The 21,747-nt window shown below is 42.0% G+C and overlaps 1 protein-coding gene across 2 annotated transcripts in view; it reads left to right on the top strand.

Moving 5' to 3' along the window:
• CA8 (carbonic anhydrase 8) overlaps positions 1 to 21,747 on the top strand; it is an 85,754-nt gene that overhangs the window by 49,489 nt on the left and 14,518 nt on the right. The window contains exons 5-8 of one of the 2 annotated variants that reach the window (XM_011220369.3): positions 101 to 163; positions 2,352 to 2,400; positions 3,415 to 3,527; positions 17,314 to 17,483. In XM_011220369.3, the coding sequence (XP_011218671.1) occupies positions 101 to 163; positions 2,352 to 2,400; positions 3,415 to 3,527; positions 17,314 to 17,448 (360 nt within the window). In that variant the 3' untranslated portion in view covers positions 17,449 to 17,483. Of the gene's footprint in view, positions 1 to 100; positions 164 to 2,351; positions 2,401 to 3,414; positions 3,528 to 17,313; positions 18,169 to 21,747 lie in introns of those variants that run through there. The other variant, XM_019795821.2, reaches the window with a different exon arrangement.

Genomic DNA, 21,747 nt, shown 5'->3' with positions numbered 1-21,747 from the left:
AATTCACGTGGACTTGAGGTTAACTTTCTGTTAGTTCTTTTGAATGAAAGAGAAGTATTTAAAGATTGTTGTGGTATGGTTTGTGCTTTTTGTATCACAGATAGGAAAAGAACACGTAGGCTTGAAGGCCGTGACTGAAATCCTCCAGGATATTCAGTACAAGGTAAGTTCTTATTTAAAAGAAAATAAAAATACGGGTTATGAAAGCGATTTAATGATTCTCTCAGGGGACTCACAGAGTAGCTGTTATTCTCATGGCTGTGGTTTATAACAGAGGAAGGATACAGACCAAAAACAAGGGCAGTGCAAAGTTGCGAGGGGCCGAGTCCAGGAGAAACCGGGCACAAGCTTCCAGCTATTGCCCGACCAGTGGAATCACATGGGGATGAACCAAAATCCTCTCGGGATCAGGAGTGACATGCTACAACACGTGTGAAGTGTGACCAACCAGAGAAGCCTCGCTGAGCCTTCGTGAACGGGGGTGTTATTCGGGTCAGTCACGTGAGCGTAGGCAGTGTCTGTGTAACTAACCTTCGCTACTCGGACCCCATCCCTCCCCCNCATTGTCAGGATAAACTGATCTGGCTGGACAGCATGGCCCAAGGCCTCAGGCATAGGGAAACACTCTTATCAGGCAGAATAGTCCAAGACCTCAGAGCCAATCAAGGCCGGGCCTCAAGACAGCTTTTTGAGCAATCCGGGCCTGCAGAGTTAACCCTTTCGGCCCACTGGTTATAGGAAAGTTGTGTAAATGAAACAAAAATTATGGCAACTGTACTTCAAAGCATTTATGTTAAAAAACGAAAAAAGACAAGTACACCTGCGCTGTGAGATCACGTATCTCAGAGAAGGTGACTTAGTTTGAGATGCCTCTGTGGTGATTCAGCCCCGCTTTGCTGGGAAGCCAAGTTCTGTTATAACCAGTGCTTTTTACACTCACGGTGAATCGACTGAATCTGAGTGGCCTTGGAGGGCAGTAGTTTAGTCCTGGATGGGCCCCTGCAGATGCAGCACAGAGATTCAGACACCCAAGGCCGATCCAAAGTCAATCAGGGAATGAAGTCTCATTAGCTCTAGGCCAGCGCAAGCCCAGGGCATCTTGGACTAGGCAAAAACAGCTAGGATAGGTTTCTCGAGCAGGCTTAGAATGAATCCAGCTACCAAGGGAAAGCACAGACTAGTCAAAAAGCTGGTAAGAAGAGGGAAAAACACATCTTGACTGACATTTGTCCAATGGAAATGGGTTGAGAAATTTTCTTTTATTGCTTCAGCTCATAGGACATCAGTCTTACGGAATACAGGGGGGTGGTGGGAAGCAAGTAAGCTGGCTTCTTTCATGTGTCAAATAGCTCCTGGAAGTAAGGAAGAGACTCTGAGGTTACGCATTAACTTGCCCTGTTGTGTCTGTATTGATAGAGAAATCTTAGAGCAGACCTCCAACTACCGGGACAGGTCTGTTTGCCTCTAGGCCCTGAACAGTTTAAGTGGCACTATTTAAAATAGAGATTGCAAATGTGACTATTGAACAATGGCACAAATATTTTATGAAATTATTTATTTTAATTCATTGAAATTTAAATACAACTTTGATAAACAGTTGATTAGAATTGAATATTTTTTTTTTTTTAAAGATTTTATTTGAGAGAGAGAGACAGCACAAGCTGGAGGGGCAGGAAGAGGCAGAGCAAATCTCAAGGAGACTCCATGCCGAGTGCACAGCCTGCCTTCGATCTCAGGACCCTGAGATCACGACCTGAACCGAAACCAAGATCAGATGCTTAACCGACTGTGCCACCCAGGCACCATAGAATTGAATATTTTTCATTCAGGTGTTAGTTTTCCCTCTGTGCAGGAAGAGAGCTTCTAGACTAGATCATAGAGACAAGTTAACCAAATGCAAATGAAACAAAATGAGAATTTAGGAGGCAGGTTGTAATGCCAAGAGGGTTAGGAGCTGAGGTCAGAGTAGCAGGAGGAAGGTCATTTCAAAAGAATTCTCTGAACCAGGGTTCAGGCATTTTACGCCGAAGCCCAAGTCTCTGGTGTGGATGTGCGAGGAGCAGGAAAAGTGGGACAGACAGACGCTAGGCAGACAGTTGTAAGTTTCACTCTGAAATTATAGGGCACATTGAAGTGTGGTCGCAGAAAAATAGCCATGGACTGAGAGCAGGGTGTCTTGTTGGAGTCAGCTGCTGTGGCTCCAGGGAGAAGATAGGGAGACATCTACTGACCTGTGGGGTCCAGGATGCCATTCAGAAAGATGTCAACCTGGATTTTTAGTGCTAATAATTTTTTTATTCTAAAATTTAGGAATCTTATGATAACATAGGGTGAATTTTTTTCTTTTTCAGGGGAAGTCCAAAACAATACCCTGCTTTAATCCTAACACTTTATTACCAGGTAGGTGTTAGTCTTGCTCGCATAAGATGATTTTAACTGTGTGGATATGATTGCATTGTTCACCTCCAAATACATGTAACTATAATTAGTTAATCAAGTTTCTTTATAATTTACATTCTCTGTAGTAGGTAGCAGTTTCAGATTGCTCTAAACATGGGAGTAAACCTTTTGAAATAATAAGTATTTTGTCACTTTTTCTATTATTCTCTCAAGAGTTTCTTTTGGATTTTCATTTGCAAAAATTTCTACCTCTTTGTAAAGCATGAGCATAATAACATAACTCTGACATACTTCTAGGATTGGTCAGTGAGGTTTTTCTGATCTCTAGTGAAATAAAGTTTATATCTAATTTTATAAGGTAAACTCTTTGCAGTTCAACTATCATATAGACGTTATTCTAATTATTTAGGTATACCTAAACGTGTAAGAATTGTGTATAAAATACTCAAAACATACTTTGTAGTTAAAGGTTGTTTTGTACAAAATTTTGGTCTTCACATTTTTCTGCCTAAATTATGTGCTGTTTCTTGGTGTTTTAAACTAAACCAAACAGGCTGATACATTGTATCTTCTATAGCCTACATTTAATTGCTTTACAACAAACCAGTTTTTGCCATGTGTTGAACACTTATCCATCATATTTGACCGTGAATTCCTCTAATGCAGAACTAAAAGATTTCATAAGAATGATTTCTTTTGTCCTGTCATAATAGGACTTTAGTATTTTGCTCTTGAGGGAGATAGATCTAGAGAGAGCTAGAACAAAATGTTTAAAGACACAGTCTTTGAAGTCAGACTGCTTGGTTTTGAGTCCTGGCTCTGCCGGTTATTAGCTGAGTGACCTTGGGCAAATTACATAACCCTCTGTGGTTCAGTTTTCCCATCTGAAAAATGGGAACCTCCTTCTGAAAAGTGTTGTTTAGACAGTTTGTAAGTTTGACAATTATTGTTGGCATCTTCAAAATTATTATTGATTAACTTAGTTTTTCGTGACATGTCCACACGGTTGCACAGATCCTTTGCTGAGGGATTACTGGGTGTACGAAGGCTCTCTTACCATTCCACCTTGCAGCGAAGGTGTTACCTGGATATTATTCCGATACCCTTTAACTATATCCCAGCTGCAGGTGAGTACAGCACATTAAATCTTTCAGAAGAAGTTCTGAGTTAAAGGTTAAATATTGTTTCTGTAAAAGGGAAATGTCTGTTTTATGTTTTAGCTTCCTTTAGATCAGTCACATCTTCACAGATGGAAGTGAGATGTCTTGAACCAGTGAAAGCAATTGAAAGGTCAGGGATGAATAAAACCCAGCTATCATTTATGATCTGTATTTTAAAAGTTAGTTTTTACAGAGTAAATAGAAGTCACTGAAATAGTCAGACTTTTGATTAGTCTGGTTATTTCTTTATGTGGGATTCCGCAGGAGTGGAGAGGAGAAAGGTCTTGGAAGTGAAAATGTTGGTTATTTCTGTGAGTCATGTGGGCTTTGTTATGCTTCTTCCTTGGCTTGCACGGGAAAAGTTCTGTAAGCCAGGAGGGTGAAGGAGGTAAAAAGAATGCTCTGGAAAGAGCCGGACTGTTCTCTAGCTCCACTTCTGGTCGCCTGCTTCTCACCTTGGGCTTTGTGTAGGTGCTGTAAATGCTGATGCACAGTGGGTGGGGGCACTGAGTTGAACTGTCATGGGATGTTAGCTGGTGGAACATGAGGCAACATCGTTATAATGTGTTTAAATAATGAGTTTGGCATTATTAGAAAAGAGGTGCTTTAAATGTCTCCTATCCTCCAGGCATCTAAGGGATGTGTTCTAAAAGGCTATATTTTTCCTTCGTGATCAACCTTAGAAGGCTTAGGCTGTACTCCAAACAAATGAAGTTTCCTTTAATGATTTTTTATAAATTTTTATTACATCCTGTATCACTGTCTAAGAACTTTAAGTTTATTAACTACTCAGTAAAGCCTTCCTTTGCTTGTCCTTAAATCTTCAAAATCCTTTCAACCTTTAACAGTTTCTTCTTCTTTTTCTTTTTCTAAGGATTAATTTTAAAACTTCCCAATTTAGCTTCTCCATCCTTTTACAGACTTTGATCATACCACCTTTAGGCTTTCATATTTTTAAAATGACAAATCCCTTATTCATTTATCCCTATGTTCTTAAAAGAAACTTTCCCTGAGTGCCAAGGAAGCACACAAAGAATATAGAGATTAAAACAGTCTTTACCCTCAAAATGTTTACCGTAGAGTAGAAGAGGCAAACAATCATATAGATGGTTATGTTGATTGTGAGAAGTAAGGTGCTCCAGAAACACACAGGAAAGAAGACCAACCTGCCTGGGAGGGACAGGGAATAATTCCTGAAAAATATTAGGAGTAAGTCTGGTAAAGAACGGGGAAGAAATTAGAAATTTGAGTCCAACATTAGGGATAGAAGTTGGGCTAATAATTATGGGTTTGGATTTTAACCACAAAGATGGTAGCTGCCGTACTAGATGAACCTCATTTCAGTGACCTATCACGGAAGAGATTGATTGATTGATTTTTTGAAAGATTTATTTATTTATTTTAGAGAGAGACAGAAAGAGCACGGGTGTGTGTGCGTGCAAGCTCAGGGGAAGGGACAGAGGGAGAGAGAATCTTAAGCAGACTCCCTGCTGAGCACAGAGCCTGATGCAGGGGTCAATCTCATAAACCCCGAGATCATGACCTGAGCTGAAACCAAGAGTCAGATGCTTAAGGGCAGCACCACCCAGGCACCCCAGGGGAAATTTATTTTTCATTCAGAATCCGTCAAGTGGGTTTCTGATTCATGATGAAGGCTTCTCTCTGTTCAGTCTTTCTGGGAACCAGGTTGAGAGACACTCTTGTCAGTGCCTCGCTTCCAAGGTCTCCTAGATGTGGGCACATAGCTGGTAGAAAGGGGAGAGTGTGAAGGATCTCCAGGGGGATTTTGTAAGGGCCAGTCCTAGAAATGGTGAACACTTACTCTTTGACTTCTCTTTCTGGAACTCCACCATGTGGGCACATCGGACTGAAGGGGAGGCTGGAAAGTGCATTCAGGATTCATGTGCAGGAAGAAGAAATGGATTTGATGATGAGTTGAGCTCAAGTTGAGGAGGAGACAAGACAATCAGCTGACTGCCACACCTCAGTGCAGGGAGCTAAGAAGGGCTTGAGGACAGCTGAGAGGGAGTGATATCCTAGGACCCGGGATGGCAGAGAGGATGGCCAACATGTGGAAGAAGGAAGTTAATAGTGACAGTTGCCTCAGAGAATTTAAGTAGGGTGGGTGCTGCCCGTCCAAGTGACAGATAACTGTACCTTATAGAAATGGGCCCAGATGCCACTGGGTGGTTTTGGGATCCAACCCAGTTCCTGGTGATTATCAGTGTTGGGTGCTTAACCACTGTCCCCTTTCAACTCTTGTCCTTTATGACATCACAGTTCCTTTGAGACCCTCTTTCTATATGAGACCTTGTCAGGAAGATCTCACTGGTACTAGAGAAGGTTTCTACCTTTATGGCCTATGTTTTGTGTCCTCAGTTGGAGGAGTTTGGTTTCTTTTGACAGAAACACAGAATGAGACCTTCAGAGACTGAGGTGGGCATACAGATTTAGGGATCATTGGCATAAGAGAAGGAGCCAACGGACACAAACAAATGAGATATTCAAGAAAAAAGTATGGGAAAAGAAGAGTGGAGAACATGGGAGAAGCAGTCTCTTGGGAGGTTTTCCTGAGAAAACTTTTATAAGAGAAGTCTTTTATAAGAGAACTCTTCGAAGCTGGTAGGGTCCCATGGGACCCACAACTCTCCATTTGCCATCTGGTTACTCCAAGTCACTTCTCTCGCTGACAGCACATCTCCAAAGCAGGCAAGAAGGTTTGGGATGAGCAGATGGGCATGTGAAGGCCGTGCTTATTGTTGGCTGTGCCGTCCAGGTCAGTCTGAGACTGCAGCCTCAGCCATCCTGAGCTGGGGTGGGAGAGTTGTGATTGTTCTGGGAACGACGTATCTCAAAGATCAAACATCCCTCTGCATTTACTTTTCCTACAACTTGCTTTCAATGATACACATTTCTTCATTGTTGCTGCAAGTAGCACAACATCTTAGATGACTAAGTTTCAAAACACTGAGGCCTAATATGCAGTATGTTTTGCTGGGGATTCATTCAGTGGCCTTTACATGTCCCTGATCCTGTTAACACAAGCAATTACTGATAAGGTAATATGTTGCCATAGCCCTGTCTTCCTTTACCCTTTTCATAGGCAGATGTTAGCATGTGGAATTTCTCCTTTGAGAATAAGGTGAATAATTAATTAATTAATTCATTCATTGATTAATTTGGTAATTTGGCATTTTCTATATTCCAGGTGCTGTAGTAGGCACTGAAAGTGGAGGACCAACAAGACATAGATATGACCTCAAGGAATTCACCATCTAGGGGGAAAGGCAAATATGTTCACATTTAAAGAACAGTAATGTCATGTGAACGGTGCTTTGGTATGACATGAATATGTCCTAGCACATAGTACAGGCACCTGATAAGATTTAGCCATCTGGTAGATATTCCCCAGGCCAGATAATGGGGTGTGGCATTGCCGACTGGGGAAGAGGTGTCTGCACAGGCACAGAGGACCTTGGAGATGCCCACTGTTAGTGTAAAGGGTCAGCATCATGAGATGAAATTAGAGAAGGGATCAGGGGCCTGCCACTCATCAAAGAGCCTTGATGTTGTGCTGTGGAGGCTTCCTGAAGGCAACAAGGAATTACTGGAACATTGTGAGAAAAAGAGAGACAAGGCCAAGTCTGAATTTAGGAAACCTCTCTGTAGCTCCAGCATGGAGATGTAAATCTGAGTTGAGATTGTGACAGTGGGATGAAAAGAGAAGAATGGCTTCAGACATAATGAAGCAGTAGGATCAGAAGACTTGGTGACTGATGACATAGGAGGGTTTCCAGGGAGGACGAACCCGTATATCTCCCTGGATTTTGGCTTGAGTGACTGATGAGTGTAATGTTGCTCTTCACCGTGACAGGGAATAAAAATGGAAGAGCAGGGTTTATGGAGAGTATTAGGAGTTTATGGTTGTAAATGCTGAGGGTTTGAGGATGCCTTTGAGACATCCCAAGAAAGGGGTGTAATACGTTAGGTGATGGTTGAAGCCATATGTGGAGAAGAGGAGATCCTTTAGGGAGAGAAAAGAAATGATGGAGAGCATGGGGAGTGGCAGCTGATAAGGGTATGCATGGGGAGAGCTGTCCCCACGGACAGCTCAAGGGGTGAGAAGAGTCAGGAGGCTGATGGGATGTAATGTCTGGAAGCCAAGGGAGGTGTGCGTTTCAAGGGGGAGGGAGTGGAGAGATGGAAAGTATCACATTCTGCACACACATGAAGGGAAGGGCGGAAAAGTATGAATTGGATTGAGCCACGAGGAGAGGCCTCAGGCATGGAGATGGAATAGAAGCAGCTGAGTCTACAGGCCTGTTTGTTCAGCATTGCTTCATTTTGGGGTATTTTTCTAAAAATAGATCAAACCTTTTAGTGGAAAATAAAACTTTATCACCACAATAAATTTCTGTTTATTGGAAGTTAGCTGGGATTAACCTTGTGGAGCCACAAAAGAGAACATTCTCAATTCCTCTTGGAATCCCATTAAGGATTCCCTTGCTAGCATGTTAGTGCATGGGAATGTTACTGCTGAACTCTACCGTGAATGTTAACTGGTGTTCTGTAAATGTGAGCAATAACGTTGTACTCCCCTGTCGACTAGCATGTTATGCCAAAATTCAGAGACAAATCACTGTGCCTGCCTTTGTGTCTGGCTGGCTTCAAAGGGAACCTTCCTGTCTATTGTCCCTTTGAGTAAGGCCAGTGACAGACTCTAATAACCCTAACCCACCAAGTCATGTTCCTTGATTGTTGGGAAAAGCCCCATCTTCCCAATTGGGAGCCAAATCCAAAGGGATGTGTATTGAAAGGGGTAACATCAACTGCTCTTGAAAATAATGACTTTCCAATTAGCTGCAGCTTTTTAAGAGAAAAGATTTAGGTAGTATTAGCACCAAGCTCCATTACAACATCTGTTCAGAGAGCAGGGGTGTTAAAGTGTGCACGCGCGTGCACACACACACGCACACACGCACACACATATTAAAATGCAATTTAGAGTGATTTTGGAAAAAAATTATAATTTTAAGAGAATATAAATTAGTCTGTTCTTGACTCAAATGTTTCACTCTTGATGCTCATATAACTTCAGAGAAAGCAGAGCAAAAATAGAAAAGGTCCAGAGAGGGCAGTAAAAATGAGAGGGACCAAAGGGAGAGATGGGATTCTAGAATTTAGACCAAGAAAAATTGAGACATCTCGTATTATTGCTCTTAAAGAGGAACAGAGACAGAGGGAAGGACTATAAAATATTATTTGTATATAAAATAACAGAAGGAAAGACAAATAGTAGGTAGAGTCTGCATAGCTGAGTATATTAAGAAATATTAAACTTTGTATTGAAGAGAAAAATGTTTCCTTTAGATCATAGGGTTAATGTATGTAAATTAAGCTGCTGGGTATTATTATGAAAACAATTGGTGTTTTGAAATATACCATCTGCCATAGGATAAGAATGTCTGCACTAGCCACATTAAAGAAAAGGCTCTAAATCATCGTAGTTTTTAATGAAATGCACAGCAGCTCCATTAAGGAGGAGTCCTCTTCTGTCGGCGTGTAGTGCTGACAGGCCTATCATGGAACATTCACATCTTCCTGGTACTCAGAATTCTAGAGGAAGCCTCTGCTCAGTTGAATATTTTCATCTTATTCTTGGTTAGCATATACCATATGCTAGGGGAGAAAAACGTGCAATTGGATGGATTTGAATGAGTGTAATTTTCTTTTATTTTGCTGTGATCTATAACTGTTAAATTACTTTTCAATAAATAGTGGTCGAAGCATTAAGAAGCTGAAGGAAAAAAAATTTTCAGCTGAATTGTTATGTTTGGAGATGAGATTCCAAGAATAGAATAAAAAAATACCAAATATCATCATTACATATTTCTTAGAGGTTGAGAAGTGGGACCCTTCCTAGGACAGCCCAAGTAAGGGCATGGTGTATGCTTGGCTGGCGGGATCTGAGAGCCTGCCTGCTCTTGGGCGACCAATGAGGTCTGATTAGGTCCAGGACTCAGCAGCAGGGCCTTTCTTGTCTCTATGCTCCCCACATGGGTTTTGAGGGGCTGTTAACCCTGAAGACCCAAGTCGCTGTGGGGCCACCGCATGGTCATGTTTGAAAATGATTTCAGGGGACTGGGAACATTTGTTGTGAATTTTCTTCTGCATCCGTGATTCTCAGACTTGGGTGGGCTTGTTCGAACACAGATTGCTGGACCCTCCCCCAGAGTTGCTGATCATCCAGTAGGACTGAGGTAGGGACGTATTCCAGGAAGCACACTTTGAGGACCCCCATTTCTACTGGCATTTACCTCCATGTGTAACTTAGAACGGCACTCTAACACCAGAATGCAGAGCTTCTTAAGGGAAGTGTTGAATATCCAAGGGAAACAACACGTGAGCCACATATATAAGATTAAAATCCTAGTGGCCACAATAAAACATTCTAAATATAAATAGCTGAAATTAATTTAAATAGTGTATTTTAACCCAGTAGCCTAAAAACCATTTTAACATGTAATGAATATAAAAAATCACAGATGGGATTGTTTACACGGTTACTTCATGCAAAGTCTGATTTCCAGGGTGTGTCCTGCATTTCCAGCTCTTCTCAGTTCAGACCAGTCGCATTTCAGACGCTCAGTGGCAACACTGAGAAAGTGCAACTCTGGATTCTCTCTCCTGGGACGCTCCCTCTTCCCTTTCTTAAACTGGGTGGTTTTTAGGCACTTGGGGGAATTTTGGATGTATTTCCTCAGTGTCTTCCATAATGGAGAGCGCCTCCTCTGGGGTCACAAACTCTAGACTGTAATTCCTGACGAAGTTTGCGTATGTGTGGCTCATTGGTCACAGCCTTCAAGTGAAGATGGGAAGACCCGTGGCAGAGATCAGGACTGGCATTGGAATAAGGGAGGGTTGGCATCAGTCTTATTGGGGTAGAGGATATTCTCTTCTCTGAGCTCTTCCTCAGACAAATTAGGAAGATGAGACGAAGGAGTCAGTGACAGAGGTGTTGGTTGATGGATGGGAAGTCTTAAAAAAAAAAAGCAATGAGCGTTGACAAAAAATAAATATCCCTCATTTTGATGGAATATTAAGATACCCCACTACAAGTTCGATTTATATTTTCTCTTGCCAATTATTACAGACAAAGCCATTGACTTGGAAACATCTCTCTACTTTGATCATAGCATCAGACCTCATTTTCTCAGCACTCCTTTACAAAACAATAGTACAAAAATTTCAAAATGCCAACAAAGCATCTTCAGGTTACCAAGAAGAAGTCATCTTTGCTGGTGGTATCCTCAGAAGTTCATCCATATCACTGCTCATCCGACATTAGGACTGATGTGTTTTTGTGAATGAGGTTGCATGTTGACTATCTAACATAGATTTGATTTCCAAAGCAATCCAATTCGTATAAGTGGGGCCACTAACTATTTAGCATAAGCTTTATCTACTCTAAAGGTCAATAACACTAAAACATAAAAGAAAAAAAAAAGCAATGATTTTAGAAAAAAGTGAGATAGTGGGTTGAAGAAAATGAAATAAACAAAAATGGTAAGATTGAGTACATAAAAGGTGGAGAGTCCTATCAATGACATATAATCTCAGTATATATATGTATTTATGGACTATTTAAGGATAGCTGGCTTTTGACTCTTCCTTGATTGCTGCCCTAAAGAATTATATTACTCTAATTCATGCATTGTCATTGCCTGATGATAAAAGAAAATAAGANTATGTATTTATGGACTATTTAAGGATAGCTGGCTTTTGACTCTTCCTTGATTGCTGCCCTAAAGAATTATATCACTCTAATTCATGCATTGTCATTGCCTGATGATAAAAGAAAATAAGATTGAGAACGTTGACTTTGATGTGTTCTTTTTCTCTTTTGACGTGGTAACAGAGATGCAATTGCAAAGAAGTCTGTTAGAAGATATGCACAGGAACTTGGGAACTTTTAAAAATAATTAGTGCCAAACCCCAAGTCCTGTTAATTAGCACTTTAAATGCACTCCTAACGAAAGCGGTTTTCAAGCTGAACTTTGAGTGAATAATCTGGCTCGTGAGTCAGTGAAGGCTGGAGTCAATGCTTTAGACCAAGTAAAATGCACGCCTGATCCAGAGAATAGCTATTCAACACTGCTGCCTTCAGAAGACGAGCATTTCTCCCCGAAGCTTTGGTCTCTGTACTCTCTCTCTCTTTTAAATTGGTTGAAAACCAATAGCCATGTTTAAGTAGAGCAGCATTAAAAATTGACGAAATCATTTCTACTGATACGTGTGATAGGGATAGTCTCTGTACGGCCCTGACATTTGAATTTTGTTGAAGGCTTTCATCCTGAAACATTATTCCGCTCGTTTCTCACTCTCTCTCTTTTCAGCGGGAGATAACGCACACAGCACGTGCTTGAAACCATTTGAAGTGACTAAAGGTTTTGAAGGGTGGTTACTTCAGAAAAATTGGCATTTCAGAAAGACGTGTTTTCCCCTCGATCTCTGTTGATGTTTGAAGTCAAAGTGTTGCTATGATCAGAGAAAAACATTTCTTGTGAAACAGTTCTCTCCAAGAATGCAGTAGATTTGAGACTGGCTGGCTGTGGATTTCTGATCGTCTGTTCTAGAAGAAGCTGTTCTCATAGCATTTGCTTCAGGCTGAGGTCTGGGGCTTGAGAGATTTATCGTCAGTTCAGAATATGTAAATATAAAATTAACCTAGCTTTAATATAAGCCTCAAAGTCAATCAGAAATGGAGTCTTTCTTAAAATATGCTTAGGCAGTGCACTTTCTAGTCCACGTTGCTCATCAGCGACCCCGTGCATGGCGTGTGGATCCTACTTGCAGACATTATGTGTGATGACACGTAAAGGGGGCATGAGGAGGGCAGGACTTTCTGTTTTCTCAGTCAGTTGGTTTATTATTTCCTGTCTACTTTTTGCACAGAAAATTGTAGCTAAATATTTATCTCAAGATGCTAAAAAGTTTGACTTCAAAAGAAGTTGTGCCAGTATCTGCTGAACACTTCTGTGTGCTGTGGAAGTATGCTGAGTGATTCTCATGAATTATCTCGCTTCTTATACTGTCCTTGCAAATGCTATTATTGTCATCCCTTATATCCATGTGAAAACTGAAGCTTAAAGAGATGATGTAGTCTGGCCATTTGGGTCAAGCCAGGGTGTGAACTGGGCTTTTTAAAATTTCATTTATTTTGTTTTTATATTTTGTAGAGATTTTATTTATTTATTTGACAGAGAGAGAGAGCACAAGCAGGGGGAGTGGAAGAGGAAGAAGCAGGCTCCCCACTGAGCAGGGAGCCTGATGCAGGGCTCGATCCCAGGACCCCGAGATCATGACCTGAGCCGAAGGCAGTCGCTTAACCAAGTGAGCCACCCAGGCATCCCTGAACTGGGCTTTTGATGCAGAACCCAGCTACCTTCAGCTCCATATTCTCCTGTTTGAAAAAGCCTGGCTAGGTTCCTTTCCACTCCATGCTTAGACAAAACTCAGTAAAAATAAATTCCCCAAATAATGACAGGGGATTCTCATGCAGCCTTGGCTCTGGAAGTTTTCCAGGTGCAGCAAACAATAGGTGATGCCCATTTTCCCAACCTTAGATCCCAAGAAAGTCTAGGGAAAAACCACTGTGTAGAGTAAACAGCTAATTGCTTATGTCACTAGCACTTCTGTAGAAGGACAGCATGCAGGTATTATAAAAAAAAAAAAAACCAACAGGGCAGTGCCAGGCGGGTCAGTCTTATCCCATGTAGGGAAGTCAACATTTAGGGAAATCATTTGGAGACATGAGAAAATAAGATCTTAGAGGTTAGATTTCTAACTTGTGTTCTGATATAACAGGTGACTTCCTTTTCCCTCAGCTCTGTTTCCCAACATGTATAAATAGTTGGAATATTAGAATCCTGTGAGAGTCCATTCTTTTGGGGCCTGGGAACCTCTTCTTAGGAAATGCACATGTAAAATTTTGTATTTCGCTCAGGGGTTTCATGAGCTCTTAAAGTCTCTAGGGGTTTCTAGACTTTTATTAGAACCCCTGAATTCGTGGATCTCTTGCATTTCATTTTAGTTCTTGGAGGGCAGATTTCTGTGGCTGTGCTGTAGGAAGAACTTACGTAGATAAAGCCCTGTGATACACACCTGGCGGACTTTTAGGGGATTGATGCTGTTTAAAGCACATTTGTTCCACATCCTGGGATATATGGAGGATACAGGTTATACTGGGCTGATGAGAATTTCTGAAGAAGTGGCAGTGGAGCTGGGAGAAGAGCAGGTGGACTTGGACTTGTCAGACCCAGCTAATGTGGAAACTCTCTTAATCTTTCAGTTTCCTCTTTTGTGAAAGGAAGGAGGACTGTGTGGGGCATTTAAGTGAAATGGCAGATGANCACTCTAATTCATGCATTGTCATTGCCTGATGATAAAAGAAAATAAGATTGAGAACGTTGACTTTGATGTGTTCTTTTTCTCTTTTGACGTGGTAACAGAGATGCAATTGCAAAGAAGTCTGTTAGAAGATATGCACAGGAACTTGGGAACTTTTAAAAATAATTAGTGCCAAACCCCAAGTCCTGTTAATTAGCACTTTAAATGCACTCCTAACGAAAGCGGTTTTCAAGCTGAACTTTGAGTGAATAATCTGGCTCGTGAGTCAGTGAAGGCTGGAGTCAATGCTTTAGACCAAGTAAAATGCACGCCTGATCCAGAGAATAGCTATTCAACACTGCTGCCTTCAGAAGACGAGCATTTCTCCCCGAAGCTTTGGTCTCTGTACTCTCTCTCTCTTTTAAATTGGTTGAAAACCAATAGCCATGTTTAAGTAGAGCAGCATTAAAAATTGACGAAATCATTTCTACTGATACGTGTGATAGGGATAGTCTCTGTACGGCCCTGACATTTGAATTTTGTTGAAGGCTTTCATCCTGAAACATTATTCCGCTCGTTTCTCACTCTCTCTCTTTTCAGCGGGAGATAACGCACACAGCACGTGCTTGAAACCATTTGAAGTGACTAAAGGTTTTGAAGGGTGGTTACTTCAGAAAAATTGGCATTTCAGAAAGACGTGTTTTCCCCTCGATCTCTGTTGATGTTTGAAGTCAAAGTGTTGCTATGATCAGAGAAAAACATTTCTTGTGAAACAGTTCTCTCCAAGAATGCAGTAGATTTGAGACTGGCTGGCTGTGGATTTCTGATCGTCTGTTCTAGAAGAAGCTGTTCTCATAGCATTTGCTTCAGGCTGAGGTCTGGGGCTTGAGAGATTTATCGTCAGTTCAGAATATGTAAATATAAAATTAACCTAGCTTTAATATAAGCCTCAAAGTCAATCAGAAATGGAGTCTTTCTTAAAATATGCTTAGGCAGTGCACTTTCTAGTCCACGTTGCTCATCAGCGACCCCGTGCATGGCGTGTGGATCCTACTTGCAGACATTATGTGTGATGACACGTAAAGGGGGCATGAGGAGGGCAGGACTTTCTGTTTTCTCAGTCAGTTGGTTTATTATTTCCTGTCTACTTTTTGCACAGAAAATTGTAGCTAAATATTTATCTCAAGATGCTAAAAAGTTTGACTTCAAAAGAAGTTGTGCCAGTATCTGCTGAACACTTCTGTGTGCTGTGGAAGTATGCTGAGTGATTCTCATGAATTATCTCGCTTCTTATACTGTCCTTGCAAATGCTATTATTGTCATCCCTTATATCCATGTGAAAACTGAAGCTTAAAGAGATGATGTAGTCTGGCCATTTGGGTCAAGCCAGGGTGTGAACTGGGCTTTTTAAAATTTCATTTATTTTGTTTTTATATTTTGTAGAGATTTTATTTATTTATTTGACAGAGAGAGAGAGCACAAGCAGGGGGAGTGGAAGAGGAAGAAGCAGGCTCCCCACTGAGCAGGGAGCCTGATGCAGGGCTCGATCCCAGGACCCCGAGATCATGACCTGAGCCGAAGGCAGTCGCTTAACCAAGTGAGCCACCCAGGCATCCCTGAACTGGGCTTTTGATGCAGAACCCAGCTACCTTCAGCTCCATATTCTCCTGTTTGAAAAAGCCTGGCTAGGTTCCTTTCCACTCCATGCTTAGACAAAACTCAGTAAAAATAAATTCCCCAAATAATGACAGGGGATTCTCATGCAGCCTTGGCTCTGGAAGTTTTCCAGGTGCAGCAAACAATAGGTGATGCCCATTTTCCCAACCTTAGATCCCAAGAAAGTCTAGGGAAAAACCACTGTGTAGAGTAAACAGCTAATTGCTTATGTCACTAGCACTTCTGTAGAAGGACAGCATGCAGGTATTATAAAAAAAAAAAAAACCAACAGGGCAGTGCCAGGCGGGTCAGTCTTATCCCATGTAGGGAAGTCAACATTTAGGGAAATCATTTGGAGACATGAGAAAATAAGATCTTAGAGGTTAGATTTCTAACTTGTGTTCTGATATAACAGGTGACTTCCTTTTCCCTCAGCTCTGTTTCCCAACATGTATAAATAGTTGGAATATTAGAATCCTGTGAGAGTCCATTCTTTTGGGGCCTGGGAACCTCTTCTTAGGAAATGCACATGTAAAATTTTGTATTTCGCTCAGGGGTTTCATGAGCTCTTAAAGTCTCTAGGGGTTTCTAGACTTTTATTAGAACCCCTGAATTCGTGGATCTCTTGCATTTCATTTTATTTCTTGGAGGGCAGATTTCTGTGGCTGTGCTGTAGGAAGAACTTACGTAGATAAAGCCCTGTGATACACACCTGGCGGTCTTCTAGGGGATTGATGCTGTTTAAAGCACATTTGTTCCACATCCTGGGATATATGGAGGATACAGGTTATACTGGGCTGATGAGAATTTCTGAAGAAGTGGCAGTGGAGCTGGGAGAAGAGCAGGTGGACTTGGACTTGTCAGACCCAGCTAATGTGGAAACTCTCTTAATCTTTCAGTTTCCTCTTTTGTGAAAGGAAGGAGGACTGTGTGGGGCATTTAAGTGAAATGGCAGATGATGAGTCCTGTAGATAAATCGACTGATGGGAATGAGTCTGACGAAATGTTCATCACGTTTGCTTGTTGTTCAGCTCCTGCTCGGAAGGTCCTGGCAGGATATGGGTTCTTAGGAGGCTTGGGACTCTGGGACTCTCATAATGAGTAATGAGAATCCATGGGATCTGGGGAGGCCACCTGAGAAAGGGAGATGAACGTGAAAATTGATATTGCTAAGGGAGGAAGTTGGGCTCACATTTGTGGAAAGTCGGAGGTCTTCATCAGACCTGTGCTCTCCAAAAAGCTAGAAGAGCAGCTGCGAGAGTCTTGTGATGAAGGACTCCTCCGTCTGATAAGTCTAGGGCCTAATCAGTGCTAACATACAGTAATACTAGAATTCATTAATTAAAGCTATGCTTGGACCACTTACTCATTTGTTCGCTTCTTCTTACTATGTAACAGACAAGCACGAGAGCTTTTTGAGAGGTGTTTTTCATTTTGGCATGAACAAATCCAGCAGGTTTCTGTGGCTGTCGGGGTTGTCTTGAGACCTTACTATCTCTCCTTCTGCTGTCTGTATTTCTCGTGCAGCAGCGATGTCTAATGTCTTAGGTTTGGAAGGATTAAGTCCGTCTTACTCTCTTGGAGATTTAATTTTCATTTTCTTTTTTACACACTGTTTCAATTTATGCATATTTTAAGTCACTTAGGAAACTCCAGTCTTGTTCTTGTCTAGTAAGTAATCAATCTGTTTTGCTGTTTTTATTTTCAGATCGAAGAATTTCGAAGGCTGAGGACACATGTGAAGGGAGCAGAGCTTGTGGAAGGCTGTGATGGGATTTTGGGAGACAATTTTAGACCCACCCAGCCACTTAGTGACAGAGTCATTAGAGCTGCATTTCAGTAGCCAAAGAGAATAGGAACAAGACGGTCTTCACCTGGGTATGTGCAGATTAAGTAAGGAAAATGGGGCTCCCAGTTACATAAACCTGTCACGCCAGAGTTATTTTCATGGTGATCTGATAACTTAGCAGTATGAGTGCACTTTGTTTCGATAAAAGTGAGGACACATTCTCAAGCCCTATTATTTACGAGTCAGGTGGCCTTAAAAAATTCATGCAGTTTTGAAAAAGAACCTCTCATCCTTGTATTTTCCCACCAGAGCAGCCTTTAATTCCCATTTTGCTCTAATACTGGCCTTCATAAGGGGAGGAGCCCCAAGGCAGAGAAGCAGCCCTTCTTTGCTCAAGGTAGAGAGGTAAAGTCCTTTTTAGCGCTTCCTGTGCTGCACCCTTGAAATGGCAGCAGTCACCTCCTGATGACTGAGGATCATAAAGGGAGCCACTGGAGGGGTATGTGAGTCTCAGAGCTTGACCCTCGTCTACTGCAGATTCAATCCTCTTTATTGGGGTAGGTGAGGGCAGATCTGGCATGCATTAAAAAATCTTTGTCCTATGAAGTGGTTTTATTTGATAGATCAAGAAGCACTAATTAGGTATGTGAATATGGTACGTTTCTTTAGTGACTGAAATATAATCTATGCATTTTAATATATTGGATTCAGTATATGTATACCTTACCCCCAACAAAATAAAACATCACAGACATGGGAAGGATTAAATATACATAAACGACTATATACTGGATTATTTCTTTACCTTGTGAATTGCCTCAGAGTGCATACATAGGTCAACACATGTAGCTGGCCAATCCCTGCTTCCCACAAGAGGAGAGCATCTGTTGGAAATTACGTAGATAAACAGGACAGAGCTTGGACTTGGTTTAATGGATCATGGTGAGTATGAGCTCACATACTGTGCGAGTGGAACAGTAAAGACTGGGAGTCATAGATGAAGAGAAATTTCTGGCTTCGAGAAGCTCAACAGTCTCTTGAGCTAGACAGTTGACATTGGACTTTTCAAAGGTGATCATTTTGTCCATGTGTTCCCTAATCCATTTTTCTTGCCTGTCTATTATTATGATGCCATTTATACCCAGTAGTCCATCCAAACTGTCTCTTTTCTTATGTGAATGTGCTTTGCTCATACAGTCCTTCCCACCCCTCCTATCGCCTGTTGAAATCCTAGCTACCCTGCAGGCTCAACCCAAATCCTGTTCTCAGCACAAATTCTCTGCTTCTCCCTTAAATTGTACCTCTCTGTTCACTTTCTTTCTTCCATTTATCTATTTATGTATTTCTTATGTTCTGTGTTACAGTCAAACTTTCGAAGGACTGAAACGTGTTCATTTTGCTTTGAATCCATCATGACACATAACACTGTGTCTTGACTGTCTGTTGGCCAGTTAGCAATTCTTTAGAGCTACACATAGCATATATCAGCCAGCCACATGCCCGTCATTCCCTGACTCTCCGTTTCTGAGTTAGCTGGTACAGTTCTTCCTCTTCTGATTTTGGAGATGGTGAGGCCAGGCAAAGTTACTTTGGTAGGACTGAGAAGGTACTTTCAGTAATTCATATGTGGTAACGCGAGGGAACATCCAAGACTGCTTTAAGCTAAGCCTTATGATGATGTAACTAAGGAATTCAAATTATATTTGATCAAAAATCGTTACTGTGTGATTGGTTCTGGATATCCAGAGGTCAGAAGAACAGATGTCTCTGCTCTCAGAAAACTTGGAATCTCCTGTGGGGATCCTGACAGTGGAAAAATAAATACTTCGAAAAACATACAACTACAACTTATAATAAATCCATGAAGGAGAAGAACCAAAAAAGGCAGTGAAGGAGATTTCAGATAGAGGCAGTATATTTGCAAAGGCCCGGAGGGGCTACTCCGTGTGGAGGTAAGAATTTGATGCACTGGGGTATACAGGAGGGCCAGTCTGGGGTGTAGGAATCAAAGGGGCAGGGCTTTTATCTTGGAGGCTCTGTCAGCCACGTGAAGACATCTTTATTTTGCTGTTGATGCGTTGAGAACCTATAAAGGCTTCTACTCAGGGGTGTGGCCTGATCTCATGTACATTTTCATTAGATCACAGTAGCTGCAGAATGAACAGATGGGATTTTTGTGGGCCAGGGGCTGGAGTAGGGAGATATTTTAGAAGTCTGCTGGATAGCCAAGGTGAAAGACACAGAGACTCGAATACTAGACTAGGAGCAGTGGAGATGGGGAGAAGTTAACATATGTTAAATAGACTTTGAAAGTGATACCTAGTTGATGGTGGAGAGAGACGGAAATATCAAAGATAACTTGTGGGATTTGGGGGTTTTAGAAACTGCGGATGAAGTGCCTTCACCGAACGACAGCAAGAAAGCCAGAGGAGACTCTCGGAAAGTTAAAGAGTTGAGTGGGGGCTTGTTGAATGAGAGATGTCTGTCAGTCGCAGTAGTGGACTCTTCATGCAGCTAGCTGGAATTTCAAAGGCGGAGATCAGAAAGGAGGTCTGAACTGAATGTGGGAGTCATTGAGTCCTTGGCCTGGAGCTTAGATAAACATGTATTATGTTCTAAGGTTGCATGATTGTCTCATTAAGCGTTCACAAAATTTAATGTGAGATTTTATAGATAAGTTCACAGAAGCATGAAGAAGTTAGATCATTGGCCAAAGTAATGTCGTCTTTGAGCAGCAGGGCTGGAAATTGGACCCAGGCAGCCTGGCTGGTAGAGCCCTTTTTCTTACCCACTGCCCGGCAGAGGTCAGGGAGCATCCCCAAGCTGGCGGGGAGGGTGGTGTGAGGAGCAGAGATGCCTGTTGCAGCAGGCTGAGGTTGAGTGGGAAGGGAGGAGGAGGGGTACCCCGTGATCGCAGCTGTTGATGAGCTGGGTGGGAGGAGAGCAGAAGGCTGCAGCAATAGAGGGGGTGAAGGGATTAAGGGACACTTTATTTTTTTTATCTTTTAATTAAAAAAAATTTTTTTTTTATGCGACAGAGATAGAGACAGCCAGGGAGAGAGGGAACACAAGCACGGGGAGTGGGAGAGGAAGAAGCAAGCTCATAGCGAAGGAGCCTGATATGGGGCTCGATCCCATAACGCCGGGATCACACCCTGAGCCGAAGGCAGACGCTTAACCGCCGCGCCACTCAGGCGCCCCTAATTTAAAAAAATTTTTAAAAAGATGTATTTATTTATTTGAGAGAGAAGGAGAGCCCGAGAGAACATGTGCGTGCCTGCGCTCGTGGGGCTAGGAGCAGAGGGAGAGAGTCTTCAAGCAGGATTTCCCACTGAGTGTAGAATTTGACATGAGTCTTGATCTCATAACCCATGAGATTGTGACCTGAGTTGAAACCAAGAGTCAGATGTTCAACCAACTGAGCCACCCAGGCACTCCATGGGGGACACATTTTAAACAAAAAAAACACTAGCCCTTGTCTGTATGTTGGGGTAATGAGCCAGTCGACGGGAGGTGGTGAAGATGCCATTTCTTAGGGGGGCTAATGGTAGCTGTGAAGTCTCTGAAGACTTGAAAGGGGATGGAATCTGGGGTGCCTCGCTGGCTCAGTTGGAAAAGCATGAGCCTCTTGATCTGGGGATCTTGAGTTCGAGCCCCACCCTGGGTGTAGGGATTACTAAAAAAGAAAGGTAACGAAATCCTAAGCAAATGTGGAGACTGCCTTTGTTATGAGAAGGGACACTTTCTGGGCTGTAATAGGAAGGGAGACGGAGGTGGTGGTGTGTAGATTTAGCGTTTCCGTGACTTGCCTTTATTATTTAAGGAAGAACGGGGCTGCAGCTAGGAGAGGTGGGGGGAGGAGGGAAGGTGGGAGACTGGAGCAGAGGGAAGTGGGGGGGCGGGTGTGTTCACAGGAGCGACCCAGTAGGAGGGGCAGGCGAGCCGGCAGGAGATGCATTGAGGTTTGGTGAATGTGAATTTATTAATTTCTCCAGTCTCGGCGTAGTGTACTCTCTGAATATCTGTCAGTAACTGTAAATGACACTTTTAATGAAATCAGATTATTGCCTTGAATTTTTGATCCATATCTAGCCCTAGACCAGAGTTGTCTTTCTCTAAATATCTAAATAACCATCACTCTTTTATCTCCCCCACATGTGCACACAGACTGAAATGTCGTTGATGAGATTATGTGTATTTCAGATGCTTCATATTCCTTATATGATAGGAAGATAAGGTATAATTTTTCAAGGCTTTAAATTAATTACGATCTAGGTCTTTTAAAAGGATGGATTTGCATCCTTATCTTGGTGACTGAGATTACTTAAAAGGGGTCACTTTCACCAAAATTCC

The sequence above is a fragment of the Ailuropoda melanoleuca genome, chromosome 9 (genome assembly GCF_002007445.2).
Source record: "Ailuropoda melanoleuca isolate Jingjing chromosome 9, ASM200744v2, whole genome shotgun sequence".
Taxonomy (NCBI): domain Eukaryota; kingdom Metazoa; phylum Chordata; class Mammalia; order Carnivora; family Ursidae; genus Ailuropoda; species Ailuropoda melanoleuca.
The sequence above is the reverse complement of the archived record's forward strand: the minus strand, read 5'-3'. Positions and strand labels throughout refer to the sequence as shown.